The sequence below is a fragment of the Nuphar pumila genome, chromosome 5, assembly GCF_984573655.1.
Source record: "Nuphar pumila chromosome 5, dmNupPumi1.hap1.1, whole genome shotgun sequence".
Taxonomy (NCBI): Eukaryota; Viridiplantae; Streptophyta; class Magnoliopsida; order Nymphaeales; family Nymphaeaceae; genus Nuphar; species Nuphar pumila.
Genome location: NC_143253.1, coordinates 20,474,328 through 20,489,606, shown reverse-complemented (window position 1 = coordinate 20,489,606; position 15,279 = coordinate 20,474,328). Strand labels below are relative to the sequence as shown.

The window sequence follows — 15,279 nt, the reverse complement described above, 5'->3', positions numbered from 1 at the left end:
GTGACTTAAAGCCACTAGATGCTCAACTATCAAATAGCCACTATATATATATATATATATATATATATATATATATATATATATATATATATATATATATATATATATATATATATATATATATATATATAAAGAAGAGTGCACACGTGTGCTATTTCTCATCAGAAATCCTCATATCATGTGCCTTTGTTAATTTCATAAAGTTCTCTTTCTAGAAGTATAGACAGCGGTGTTCAATATCAGACACTCAAACAACACAGGAAACTCATTGGCAGCATGTGCAATGCCTGACTATGCTGACCTGTCACGAAATGGCATGGAACCCGAGACACAAAGAGCTAAAAATACTAACATAGATGAAATCCAAATGAATTATAAAAAATGCATTTGGCTAAATACAATAGGTCATGCAAATACAAAAGAAGAAACAAGATACAAAATAAAATATTTTATTGATGTGAAGTAAACACAAAAATATACAAAAAAACTCACTACAAACACACACACACCTAAAACTACCCATTACTCTCACTTTACAAATACACACCACCCATATATAAGAAGAAAGAGTGGGAAGGAGAGAGACTAGCCCATCAACGGCGAGTTGGTCAGCCTATGTTGAACAAACAAACAAATAAATAAATAAATGAATAAAATTACAAAAATAGTCATTTTAAATAATGACCAATAAAAATAAAAATAAAAACCCTACTCTACCCTTAAAGTATACAATATGTATTGTATGCTTATCCTAAAAGCACACAAAATATTCCTTTACTAAAAACCAAGTCACAATAAGTATACTTTAGTATTCTTTGAATTACAATGAGAGAGATAATACAAAGGGAATAAATAAGAAAATACCTATAAGTATACTTTAGTTTACTTAGGTATTTAATACAATGCACATATCTTAACACCCCCCTCAAACTTAAGGTGGACTACCGAAAGTTTGCAAAGAGAATAATACAAGGGACAAGAATAGGTATACAATAATCTTTATGGTGAATCCAACAACAATGGATTTTCCAAAAGAAATTCTTTGACCATCCTTAAGAATTCAATCTTCAAATCTCCAAAGACTTTTAGCTCCATTCATGTCTTTATTTAGATCCTGCATTGAGATAGTAACACAAAGCAACTACAACAAAGGGATTATAACACAATGCATATATATATATATATATAGAATACTAGATCTACACATATGGAGAGAGGATGGTGAAGCACACCAAAACCAAAAGAAAATACAATATATAGAAAATACAATAATCATTTTGAAACACACTCATTTAAACAATCAAGAGAAAAACTATTTAAAATATTTCAAAAGGCTATTACAATAATTATTGAAACAAGAGTCAAAAGCACTTAAAATAGATTCAATATATGAAAGTAATTTAAATCAGGAATATTGAAAAGAAAGAATTTCAAAAACAATTAAGAGATACAATAATCCTTTCAAACGAGAATCACAACAAAAAATCAACATGTTAAATAACCATATCAACGTATCTCCAAAAAAAAAACTCAATTACTAGAAACCAAAGTAATCACATATCAATAAAGGCTATCGAGAGACAATCATGCTCAAATTAGTAGCATTTCATAAAAATATATAAATGATCAACAACTATATCAAAATGTCAATAAGCAACCAACATATGTAATAAGAGAAATATGTCAATGTCTCAACGAAATGCAATGGCTCAAAAGGATCACAACAATAACAATATCAATAGATACATTCAATATATATCAACCCATGCAATAAAGGCATATCATAATGCATAAGCATGCTAATGGAGCATTAAAAAAATAACCACTTCCCATAAAAGAGCAAAAGGGCAGCAGAAAAGATTAGAAAATACATGGAGAGGTTCTTTTTAAAAAATCCTATATACAGCAAATTATAACAGGAGAAGTGATATTTGCAAATCCTAACAATAGTTTGCTCACCACAAGCAATCACCTCATAGACTTCCAACTCAACATTCTCAAAATATGAGTGTATCAACGCATAGGACAAGAGATTAAAAACAAATGTCAGCAATAACCATACCAGTGACCATGCACCAGCAATACTGGCTATCGAAACTGACAATAAAAATCAGCTACAACCACAAGAGGTACACACACATCACCTCACAACTGATTGTAAAATTGTAAACAACATCATCAGCTACAACGGGTGCACATAACACACCACACTGATAAAATAAAATCTCTTGTCTACAGAAAAATTATTCAGATAAGAGAGGAGATTGGAAAGACAAGAGAGGTAAAAAGAATTTGTAATAAAAACAAACTAATGTCAACAAGAAGATAAGAAAGATGATTTGAAAATAATATACAAATTAAGGCAAGAATAATAAATTTTACAAACTTTCAATAATATGAGATGAACCACCATGGTTACAACAAAAAAAATATAGCCATGAGATAAACATCAATACAAGCATCCAATCACAACAAATTACACAATGAATGATTGAAGTCAATGTGGTAAGTATTGTACTATATCGTACGATACGGTATGGTAAGTATCGTAACTATTTTCTAACTCGATACGATACACACTCGTATCGCGATACAAGTATATATCATATTTATATCGATTGTATCATACAATACAACCCTATATCGTACTGTATCGTATGATACGATGTGTATCATACGATACGCGTTTGTCACACTTTAAAAGGGTTGAAACTCGACTTTTTAAATTTTGGATTTTAAATACCACCCTAGAGCCGATTCTCTCACTTGTGTAGAGGCCTCTAGAGGAGAACTCATGAATCCTAAGAGGCATGAGAGCGATTTAGGGGCCGATTCGTGCGCAAGGGAGAGGGATTTTGCGAATGTCTCACGAAAGAGTGCATTTTCATTTTTTTCACTCAAAAGAGTGGGCTAAGATAACAAATCTGTATTCTGGGATTCATTTTTTTTTACAATGCAAAGTCTAGTAAAGAATAGAACTGCACTAAAAAAAATCATCAAATGAGTGGAATGAATATCCCCATGCACAAAAAAAAGCCAAGAGAAATTGTAGATATTGTATTCAGAAGTGAATTCTCGGGTTCATGCGTGAAGTTATTGAGAATCACTATACCTTTGGTGAAGGTGCTTCAATTGGTTGACAGTGAAGACAAATCAGCTATGGGTTATCTCTATGAGGTCATAAATAAGGTAAAAGAGGTCATTAGAGATAATTTAAATGAGAAGAAAAATTTATAGATGCTTATATAGAACATTATTGATCATAAGTAGACTAAACAACTTCATCAACCTCTTCATGCTACAGCATATTATTTAAATCATGCATTTAGATACTCTCCTCATTTAAAATAGATAGGGAAGTCAACAAGGAACTTTTGGATTGCATCGAAAGGTTGATCCCTGATTATGCCATTCAAGATCAAATTCATAAATAAATGAAAATTTATAACAATGCATTGTATGATATGGGCAAACCAGAAGCAATGTAAAACTGTGTCACGATGCATTCAGGTAATTTATTTTGTTTATTTTAATTTTAATTTCATATTGTTATTTAGTTATGATGTTTTTTTATGATTATACTTGTTATTGTCTTACTGATTTCTCATTTTCTTGTTTTTTCAGACATATGGTAGACCGGGTTTGGAAGTGATGTTTCAAATTTAAGAGCTTTTGTCATTTGCATTCTTAGTCAAATGTGTAGTGCAAATATATCAAGAGAAACTGGAACGTTCTTGAGCAAATTCATACAAAAAAAAAGAAATAGATTGGAGCACAAAAGGCTCAATGACCTTGTCTATGTTCACTACAACTTACAATTGAGGCAGAGGTACGTAAAATTATAAAATTTATTTGGCATTTTCATGTGTTTATTTAAAGTTTTTTTATATCATACAAAACCCAACTAATTTTAGTTTTTTCATGTCATCTTTTTAGGCAAATGAAAATTAATCTCATTAGTTTCAAACATTTTGATGTATTTGATGCATAGGTTGAAGAAGAAACAAGCATTTTGAATGAAGAGCACATTCAATGGATCAACGTGGAAGGAGCACAGGAGGTAGATGATGAAGAGCTCACGTATATTGGAGACGATGTGGATGTCGAAGGAGGAGAATAAGAAGATAATGATGATGATGATGATTGAAGTTATATTTTTAAAAACTTGGTTATTTAACACTTAAGTGTTCATAAATTTGGTTATTTTGTTTTTTATTTATGTAATATGAAAGTATGAGTCTTATGGCATGTTCTTAATTGCAAGATATTTAATATTTTGCATTGTTCTTGTGAGATATGCAAGCAATATTATCTATATTAGTTGATGTTTGATGATGTCTTATACAACTCATAGAGATAAAGGCTTCACATGTGATTTTATGGTTGTATTTTGTGAAATTCATCATTATTTCATGTGTTATGATTTTTTTAGAATTTTTTCTATTTTTCTGAGTTTTCTTGATTTTAAAAAAAAATAGAAAAAAATTTATTAAAAAACTACGATTGTTTATGATAAGCTACAATACCTATCTAACTTTGGTCCTAACCAATACAGGTAACGATACACAATTTACAACCTTGATTCAAGTCACTCTCAGAGCCAGAGATCAAACAAACATCAGTTAGAGTCAAATCAAATGCCAAAACCATACTCATAAACTAGCAATCTAATTTGATACAATAGTGAGGTAAACACAACTCGCCGCAACAAAGAGAAAAATAAAGCATTCAAAGCTGCCCAAAAAAAATGAAGAAAAAGATGCAGAAGGTAAAATAACTCTCGCATACGCATATGGAAGCGAAAATAAGAGGAAGAGATACAGAATACATACTTCAGCTTGAATGTACTGAACCTCTTTTACACGATACTCTGCATTCTCCCTCTTCTCCTCATTTTCAAGCATATCTCGGACATCATTTGCCCATGTATCCTTTAGATTCTGGTTCTTGCTGAAGGCCGTCAAATCAATATCTCCATCAGGCAAATAGGTCTTTAGAGGAACAGAACCAAAGGTGAAGACCTATAGATTTCTTAGAATGTTAGTAATACTCTTCAGAAGGACAAAAGAATATGCTCAAGAAGGTATAAAATAAATGTGAAATGTAAAAGTAAAACACAGTAGTTAATCACAATAACCAATATTATGAGACAAGCAAAGAATAAAAGGCCAATCAAGCTAGATAAGCAGGCAATAAGGTTTTAGAGGAACAGCATGATCTTTTACTTCATGCATGTGTGTTGGATGGTTCCAGAAATAAAGAAAAAATGAATTTTATGGCACCATAAAAGAGAAGCATTTTGTTACCATAAATTAAACCATTTGAGATAGACACAGAGATGCATATTGACTTCAGACCATGGAACTAAAATCAAACGGGCTCTCCTACTACATCTGTAACATAACTTCATCTGTCCGCAGGATACCTTATCATCAGTTCTTGATATCCAATCTAATCCCTTTATGAATGTTTGACTGAATTCACAATGTCAACCATATTCTTTTTCCCCAATAGGCAAGCCAGAGAGCCCCAGTTCAGTTGGAGCCCAGACCCTTTGTTTAACATAGTGCAACTCTACAATCCAACTCACATTCAAACCTATATAACCTTACATCCCTGTTCCTACAAGACACTGCTTATATGGCAAAACATCACAGTTTAAAAAAGAATACAGATTTTAGTCAATGTCCTATTTAAACATCATAAATTGGATACATAATGAATAAAAGCCCAAACAAAAGGAACTTCAATCCCAAGATAAAATCTAACCTAAGCTACAAGTGATGAACTGGCTATCTCAATAATTTCCCTGCATAAATCACATTTATTAACACATAATGACCCAGTCATTTACAAGTTATGCTCACTTGTAAATTTGATGTGTCAGGAAGTTCTAAAACTTAAGGGGCATATTAATTGCATATAAATACTTATATTAGCCACTTATATTAAACGCATAGACAAGGGATGGACCCAAAGAGTTGGGGAGCGGCTGCCAATTTTGGTCCTACATCTTGGAGGAGTTTTTAATTCAATGCACATTAAGGTGTCTAACTTTCCCTCTACTTTCTAAATTTTCCTTATGATAACTTGGCAACCGGTTCTCGGTACAATGCATGTGAGGTTATTTCAAGATATAAGAAAATAAAAACAATTTTAGTTGCCATTTAATATCAAACATAAGCATCTATGCTTCGGTTCAATTTGGCATGACCTAGGCTTCATGTTGGAAATCCTAGCCCCACAACTGCAGAGTCCAAGCACCATTATAGAATGTCAATCTGGTCCTCCACTGATAACAAGGTACTAGCATTTACAATTACTTAAGATTCTAATAACCATGTCCTCGAATGACAGAAACCTACAAATACCTTCAACATATCATACGAACGAATGGTGTTAGAAAATTGTTGCTTCTCAACAGATATCCAAAATATGGGCTCTTGTGAATTTGGGTATGATGAAACCTATTGCAGTAATAAATAGCAATGCCACAAATTTCATATAAAGAAAATCTTGTGATAAATTAAATTATTTTATTTTTTAGTAAAATCTTGGAAAATATCAGTATGTAATAGAAACTAGAAAAATATAAAAGATTATAAAACTATAGAGAAAATTAAAAAGTAAACAACAGAAAAAAAAATTTATTGCACTAATATCATGATAAAATCAAAATATTTTCAAACAGGCATTATTGTAAAAATGTTTCAAAGATAAATATCACAATATTTTCAAAATATTTCCAATATTCCGGACCACCATGTTTTCACCTTTTTTGTTTCTGATGTATATACCTCTTCGGCACTCTCCAGTGCCATAAATAGCCTTTTGGCTTAAGAACCTCGTGTATCGGGCCCCTCTCTCCCCCTCTTTATGTACTCTACTTACAAGTTGTTATAAAAGAAGTTTTATGCATCCTTGCCTCTTTGCTCTTTTTGTGTTTGTGCATGTGTGTACTCTTGCTTCCGCTCCTGCGCGTGTGTTATGAGTTGCTTGTGCGCTTAAAAGGCTTGCTTTCGATGTTTGTAATTACCCTAAGCTATGTCGCGGGGATCTTCGCTTCTAAGCCCATGACAAGTTGATAACAGAGCCTTGTCGACATTGGGATTGACAATGGTGCCGAAGAGAAATGTCATGACTCCTTCATGTACTATGGTTCTTCCTGAAGAAGAGTTCACGGCCAATGATCGTGTGTCAGCTATTGCATGTGATGTTGCCGAACTGACTGGGACAGTGACCAATGTGGAGAAGTTGGCCAATGGGTCTTGTGCTGCTTTTACGGATTTGCACATAGAGATCAAAACGGTAGTAGAGGGAGTGGAAGATTCTGTGGAAAGTCTTGCCACTACAATTTGAGATAAGGTGGATGACCTTGCCACCAGGGTCGGTTCAACATCATGGCTACAGAAATGGATATTGTCCGACGAAAGAATGATCAGTTAGAGCGACACTTGAGGACTGTCCCAGCTGGTGGAGCTGTGGCGCATGTAGATAGGTCGTGTTTCAAGCTACTTGAGCCCGCAAAGTATAAGGGCACTCAGAACTCAAGAGACCTCGAGAACTTTATTTTTTAGATGGAGTAGTTTCCTGAAGCTGCTAGGATAGAGGAAGACGCAGATAGGTTGTGCATCGCAACAATGTACTTTGCGGATGAAGCGATTCTTTGGTGAAGACGTCGCTTAAGTGATGTTCGACGTGAACTAGTCGCGGTAGTCTCATGGGAGGACCTCAAGAAAGAGTTACGCAACACCTTTTGCTCAAGAATCAAGAAAAATTATCCCGCAATAGGTTGTTGGCATTTAAACAGACTGGGTCAGTTCATGACTATGTCAAGGCATTCTCCTCGATAATGAACATCAAGGACATGGGTGATGCAGATCAGTTGTTCTACTTCAGCCACAGATTACAAGGGTGGGCAGCCACAGAACTCATTTGGCATGATCCTCTAACTCTCGTTGCAATGCTTATTGTTGTGGAGAAGCTTGTCGAGCTTGATAGGAACAACACGGCATTTCAAGGTAGACAACATGGAAATGACCGTAACAATAATAATCGAAGGAATGATAATGTGCAGAATGCTAGCTGTGAAAACCAGCATAATCAGGGCTGACAGGATGGCCAAAATAACAACCATCAGAATAGGAATAACTTTTAGGGCGACAATTATCGTTGTCGTAAATTGTCGTATTTGCCACATTGATCATCGGGTCGATACGTGTCCCAACAGGAATCTGTGAAAATCTCTACAAAAAGAGATTGTGTGTAACACCACAATACAAGAAATACAAAGAGTGCACAAAGGCACAAAAGAGAACACTCACAAGTGCACGAAGGCACGGATACACATGCACAAAAGCATGAAACAAAATGAACTTCAATTCATAAGTTCTCAAGAGGGGCTTTACAAAAGCATTGTTATTGCATATGCACTCACAAAAAAGAATGTGTTTACAAGGGCCATTAAGGCCTATTTATAATGCAAAAAGAAGCCACAGGGTGCAGCTCAATATGACTGTTGGAGCTGCACCCAACGGTTACATTTGTGACTGTTGGGGCAGCTCCAACAGCTATATGGAGCTGTCACTTTCACAACAGTCAAAAAGAAAAAAAGTGTAAAAAGAAAAAGGTGTAAAAGGCAAAAGTAAATAAAAAAAGAAAAAGTAAAAATGTTAACCCATTAGGGTGGCTGACACCTATTGAGTAAAAGGACTGAAATACCCATGATGGGTATTTCAGTTTACAGTTAAAAGAGACATAATATTTTAACAGAATCATGGTCAAGGGAATGGAGATAACCATGCACCTCGAGCTGTGAATGCCTTTCAGGGTGAGGAAGTTCATCAGCCTGCAGAGGCACCAACTGTTGAGGCAATGCAGATGATGAATGCAGTGAAGGTGACAACTACTGCGGAATCAATCGTATGTAAAGAACTGATGTATTTGAAACTTCTACTCAACGAAAGACTCACCATGGCATTGGTAGACACAAATGTCAAGCATAATTTCATCTCTGGTGAAGAGAGAACGGTTGGGATTGCAGTGAAAAAAAAAAGGAGAGCCGCAAGAAAGCGGTTGACTCTGAAGCAAGGGTCATCTATGGTGTTGTTAGTGATGCTCCAGTGCGGATACATAATTGGTCAGGAAGGACCACATTATCAGTCGCACTTATAGATGATTTCAAAGTCATCCTCGAGATAAAATTTTTGAAAAGTAACAAGGCAGTATCGATGCCTCACTTTAACGCTGTCAGCTTTGAGGGTAAGAATCAGCCCTGCATGGTTACCGCGATACTGGTGAAGTCTTGCGAGTGTCTAGTGTCTGCGTTCTAGTTGAAGAGAGGCATGAAAAGTGGTGATGAGACTTTTCTTGTCATAATTCGTGCAACAGATAAAGCGGGAGAAGTCGTTGATGTCCCAGGGGCCCTAGTGCTTGTATTGAAGGAGTTTTGTGATATTATGCCCGCCGAACTACTGGAGAAGCTACATTCGAGGCATGAGGTAGACCATCAGATTGAGTTAGTGTCGGGTGCACGGCCACCCGCAATAGCTCCTTATCGTATGGCAATTCCTGAATTGCAGGAATTACGCAAGCAATTGGATGACATATTTGAAGCAAGGATCATCCAACCATCCAAAGCTCTCTTTGGAGTGCTCGTGTTGATTCAAGCAAAGCATGATGGGTTGAAGCGTTTGTGCGTCAACTACAGGGCACTGAATAAAATGACTGTGAAGAACAAGTATCCGCTTCTTTTGATCGCATACTTATTTGACCAGCTTGGAAAGGAAAAAATCTTCTCTAAGATGGACTTGAAATCAGGCTATTGGCAAGTAAGAGTTGCTGAAGGGGATGAACCAAAAACCACATATGTAATGCAATATGGGGCGTTCAAATTCCTTATTATGCCATTTGGCCTAACGAACACGCCCGTAACTTTCTCAACCCTGATGAACAAAATTTTCTACCCGCACCTTGATAAGTTTGTCGTCGTATACTTGGACGACATAGTGGTGTACAGCGACTCTATCGATCAGCATATTCACACCTTCAAATTGTGTTTCAAACTCTGAAAAACCACACGTTGTACGTCAAGCGGGAGAAGTGCCTATTTGGTCAGGGGGAAGCTCACTTCCTTGGCCATATTGTAGGAGGAGGCACATTAAAAAAAAAATGGGCCACAAGAAGGTTGAAGTTATTCAAGCTTGGGAGCCTCCTGCTAAGATTTTCGAATTATGTTCTTTCTTGGGACTTGCCAATTACTATCGGTGATTCATCAAGGGATATTCACAGATCGTTGTATCACTCACTGATTTGCTGAAGAAAGGCAGGTTATAGCTATGGTCTGATGCATGTCAGAAAGCTTTTGAGGAGTTAAAGTGCGCCCTAATAGAAGAACCAGTGTTAAGGTTGTCACATTGTCAACAGTCGTTTGAAATGAAGACTAACACGTCTGACTTCGCAATTGGAGAGGTGTTACTCCAAGAAGGACATCCCATTGCATTTGAGAGCTGAAAGCTAAATGACGCTAAGCATCGATACATTGTGCACGAGCGCGAGATGTTGGAGGTCATCGATACAACGTTGCGACGAGCTACTTTCAGACTCAGAAGAAGCTAAATCCAAGACAAGCCCGTTGGCAAGATTTTCGAGAGGAATTCGATATGGTACTTGAGTACAAGCCTGGCAGGACTAATGTTGTTGCTGACGCCTTGAGTCGAAAGGCGGAACTTGCAGCTTTGCTCGCTTGGGACGGCATTGTTAGCCAACCAACGAGCGATCTTCTCGAGCAGGTTCGAGAAACTTTAAAGAATGATCCAATGGCCCAATAGCTTATCGCATTGGTAAAAGGACAATGAGATTTTGGTTGGAGGACAATTTGCTCCGCTCCACGGGCGATTGTCTATATATTCTGTGAAAGGATACTCTATGAAGGCGCTTGATACACGAGTGTCATGATACCACCTGGACGAGTCATCTAAGACAACAGAAAACTTTGGCGTTGTTAGAACGTGTTCTATTGGCCACAGATGTGCGACGATATGGATGCTTAATTGTGGACTTGCTTGATCTGTTAGCAAGATAAGCCCATAAACCAAAGACCTGGTGGATTATTGGAGCCCCTTTCGGTGCCAAGTCGTCTGTAGGAGTGCATGACGATGGACTTTATCGTGAGCTTGCCAAAAGCTCAAGGTTGCAGGTTTATCTACGTGATTGTGGATAGGTTTTCGAAGCATGCTATCTTCTTGCCTGCCCTTGCCACCTGCTCAGTTGTCGATACCGCAAAATTGTTCGTGCGGAATGTGATCAAATATTGGGGGATCCCCGAGAGCATCATCAGTGATCGTGATGCCCAGTTAACTGGCAAATTTTGGCGAGAAATATTTCGCTTGATTGGGACAAACTTGCATTTCAGCACAAGTTTTCACCCCCAAACTAACGGGCAAACTGAGAGAATCAATGGTATGTTGGAGGAATATCGGTGGCCCTTTGTCAGTGTCAATCAAAGAAATTTGGTTGATTTACTTGATGCTGCTCAATTCTGCTACAACCTTCAAAAGAGTGAGTCATCCGACAATAGTCCATTCGAAGTTGCAACCAGACAACAGTCGCAGACTCTGCACTGACTTGCCGCACGAGGATATAGCAAAGTGCCTTATGCATACGAGTTCGGCAGGAATCGGCAAGATCAGACAGAGTTAGCAAAGGCATATTTAAACAAGACGACCAAGCGCATAAAGAAATGGGCAGACGAGAAATGTTGGCCAACAGAATTTTGTGTCAAAAACAAAGTGTTGACGAAGCTCTTTCCCGATCGCACGGCTATCTTTCGGGGCCACCACCGAGGACTCAATCGTAAGTATGACGGCGCCTTCACCATCACCAAGCACGTTTGAAACTTGGCGTGCTGACTGGATTTGCCATCAAACTTTCAAGTGCATTCGGTCTTCCATATGTGCAACCTGAAACAGTTCCACGAAGATAAAGGAGACCCTCAATGGAGCATGCCTCAACGTGCTCTTATTCTGCAACGCACACCATCAACGGTGAGCATCCTAAGCAGAGAACCGGAAGTCATCCTCAACCACTCCAACAACTATCTCGGCGAAGTCAAAAAATACCTAATGCAGTGGAAAAGTCTATCAGAATGTGAAGACACCTAGAAGAAAGCTACCCACATGTTTCAATATCGACAACTTGTGGAGGACTACCATGAACAATTGGCGTTGAGGACGGCACCAACTTAGACAGGGGAGCATGTTCCGAACCGCCATGTTTTTACCTTTTTGTTTCTGATGTATATACCTCTTCGACACTCTTCAGTGCCATAAATGGCCTTTTGGCTTAAGAACCCCGTGTATCGGGCCCCTCTCTCCCCCGCTTTATGTACTCTACTTATAAGTTGCTATAAAAGAAGTTTTATGCATCCTGGGTTCCTTACTCTCTTTGTGTTTGTACATGTGTGTACTCTTGCTTCCGCTCCTGCATGTGTGTTATGAGTTGCTTGTGTGCTTAAAAGGCTTGCTTTCGATGTTTGTGATTACCCGAAGCTACGTCGCAAGAGCCTTCTCTTCTAAGCCAATGATTGTTACATAGGATCATAGATAAAGTAGACCACACAAAATGCATCCATGTCCCTGAGGAGTAATGCTCCCTAATGCCCAAAAAAGGAAATCTAGGCTTTTCTTGGAAAAAATAGCTAAAGATGGCCAATAATGAAACCTATTGTAATAATATTTGCAAGGGGCTACATATAGCTACTGCTGATTGTGGTTCAATACCATAAGACACACACACCTGCACATACCCACCCACACCCACACTCCTAGACATTCATATGCACATACACATGACACATGAACTTTTCACACATATCAAAGCTTGGGGGAACAATCAAGTTCTCAATTTTCTCGGCACCATGCCATAAGAAGGTGCTTATTGCACCAGTTTTAGCAAGCATATTCAAAAGTAATACGAAAGTGATTGATTAACCAAAGTGTTGCCCTACCAGCTAATGAGAAAGATTTGTTCTTCCTCATACAGGCCTTACAGTAAATTTGAGCACAATCAATAGTCGAGTTCTAGTGAGCCCTGGAAGAACTAAGTGGTGTGGCCCACACTCTCTACATCGAAAACAGAGACGTACTTACGCAATCGGGTGACCTGGGGCTTTGTTTGGCGCTGGAGGCGGGATATCCACCGCACATACGAGTCCCGAAGCTTCTCCAATGTGTATGGGAGGTAGGATGGGCTATGGGATGGGTCTCTACGCGTAGGGGGAGACTACTGGTTGGCATCCACAGCGGAAGGACCGGCAGCAATGAGGAACGTGCTTCCGATACGTTCAACAGGGCGGAACCCCGAGAAGCTTACCGATTCCTCGGGAGAGTATCGAAGCCTCCAATGACCCAAGCAAGATCGTGGGAGTTGCTAGACCTTTTGATCTACCCTTGGATGTCCGCTAGAGGTGTGGAAGGCCTCCGCACACTGACGGAACAGATTTGGACGCCCAACACACGAACGGGGGCTGTGGTGGCCAAGAGCTGGATATGGCATGCTTTACGCACACGGTGGAGCCTTTGGAGGCTTACATCTGCTTCGAAAGGGCACCATAACCTCCACGCCAACCCTGGGAGCCCCTAGGGGTGCTGCAAACAGGAGGGGAAGAGTTCATAATGGGGGGCTCTTCCATAAGTTGTAAATCGATTCAGGTCTCCACAAGTTGGGTCACGGATCTTATTCAAACAATTCAATCCAAATCCACTAAAGCCATAATTTAAGGAAAAGACAAATAAAGCTAAGAATTAGGTCAAATGGCCTTGGGCGCCCAGCGCCTAGCCCAATGTGGGCGTTCTCATGCCTGGGGCATGGGTGTGTCTCCTTGAGCTCCATCACTACGAGTCCAAGGTGACTAGGAAGTGCCTACACATATGAGAGCTTTCATTATCCACAAGACACCTCTTATTGTTCTATTGTTTTAAACATTTTCTTTCTTCTCTTTTTCCTTTTCTTGGATAGAGGGCTTTATTTAAGGTAAGCAAAGCAAAGTAGAGGTAGGACAAGGAACAGAAGAGATACTCCATGAACAAAGCAAAAAAACAGAAATGAATAGCAAAAAAAAAAATCATTTCAATGGCACTATTTATTAAGAGTTTCAAGGTTCACAACAAACAGAACAAGCACTATAATGATGATGTCTTAAGAACAAACGAAGATAATTCAGGCCTTTTCGATCATTAAGTTTCAAGTACCATGCTTCCACGAAGAGAGAAACAAAGGCATTGCAAAAAGCATAGCTGCATGAAGTAGAACCTTTACCTGACAAGAAAAGCACTCCATAATTAGCCGTTGCACATAATTGGCAACTGCATTTCTTCGCTCTTTAGAAGGTTGATTTGGCTGGATACATGCAATCAATTCTGCAGTCCTCTCCTCTGCTTTTAACCATCGCTCTCTGTCCAGCTTTCGTGTTACACTTTCTGCAACATTTGGTAAAAGGCCATTGGGCAAGAGGCCGTTTGGTTGAACCCAGCCTTCATTGTCACCCATGCAACTTCCTGTAACTATCCCGTGCTGTCGACTTGTCCCTCCCTCTAATGAGAGAACACCGTCAAAGTCCCCCTGAGAGCTATGAAAGATATAAACCAAGTGAAAAATGACTCAACCATAAGATTTTCCTCTTGTAAGAGCCTCTGTCCAGAATTTCAGGCAATGTTCAACAACTATTGAGCCCATCCATCACATTACTCATATGTACACAGTTCCCATTACAACCATCATTAACATATAGCGTACAGGAATCCATCAGAATGAACACTACAAGAATGCACAAATTCCAGACCAAAACCATCAATCCAAATCAGTCACAACACCCCCCCCCCCTCCCTCCCAACATGCATTCACTAAGCCAAATACATACTGCATCATGAAACAAAGTGAAACCCACTTTTCCCTTCATGCACGACGCCAGAAAACGAATTAGACACCAAAAGAAGTTACAAATTTCCCAGGATTTCGCTCCTCCCTGAACTCAAATCAGTAAATCCCTGCAACCTCAAAAACCAATTATCCTGCAATAATAAACAACAGAAAATAAATTATTCAAACTCTTGAGAACACAATTAAAAACATAAAATTTGATAAAGCTATTGAACAAAATCACAAAAACACCAACATAGGTCATAAAATCAATTCGATGACTTTCTTAGCATCCCCACTTAAAACAACAAGGGGACCGCACGTCGAAACTCGCGAAAGAATAAACCTTCCACTAAATCAAAA

At 38.3% G+C, this 15,279-nt stretch overlaps 1 protein-coding gene across 4 annotated transcripts in view; it reads right to left on the bottom strand.

Annotated features, from left to right (window-relative positions):
• LOC149837045 (uncharacterized) overlaps nt 1-14,852 on the bottom strand; it is a 55,146-nt gene extending 40,294 nt beyond the window's left edge. For all 4 annotated transcript variants that reach the window (XM_090005779.1, XM_090005776.1, XM_090005777.1 and 1 more), the window contains exons 1-2: nt 14,317-14,852; nt 4,833-5,021 (exon numbers count right to left, since the gene is read on the bottom strand). In XM_090005779.1, the coding sequence (XP_089861905.1) occupies nt 4,833-5,021; nt 14,317-14,547 (420 nt within the window). In that variant the 5' untranslated portion in view covers nt 14,548-14,852. The remainder of the gene's footprint in view (nt 1-4,832; nt 5,022-14,316) is intronic.
• Between the last annotated feature and the right edge of the window lie 427 nt (nt 14,853-15,279).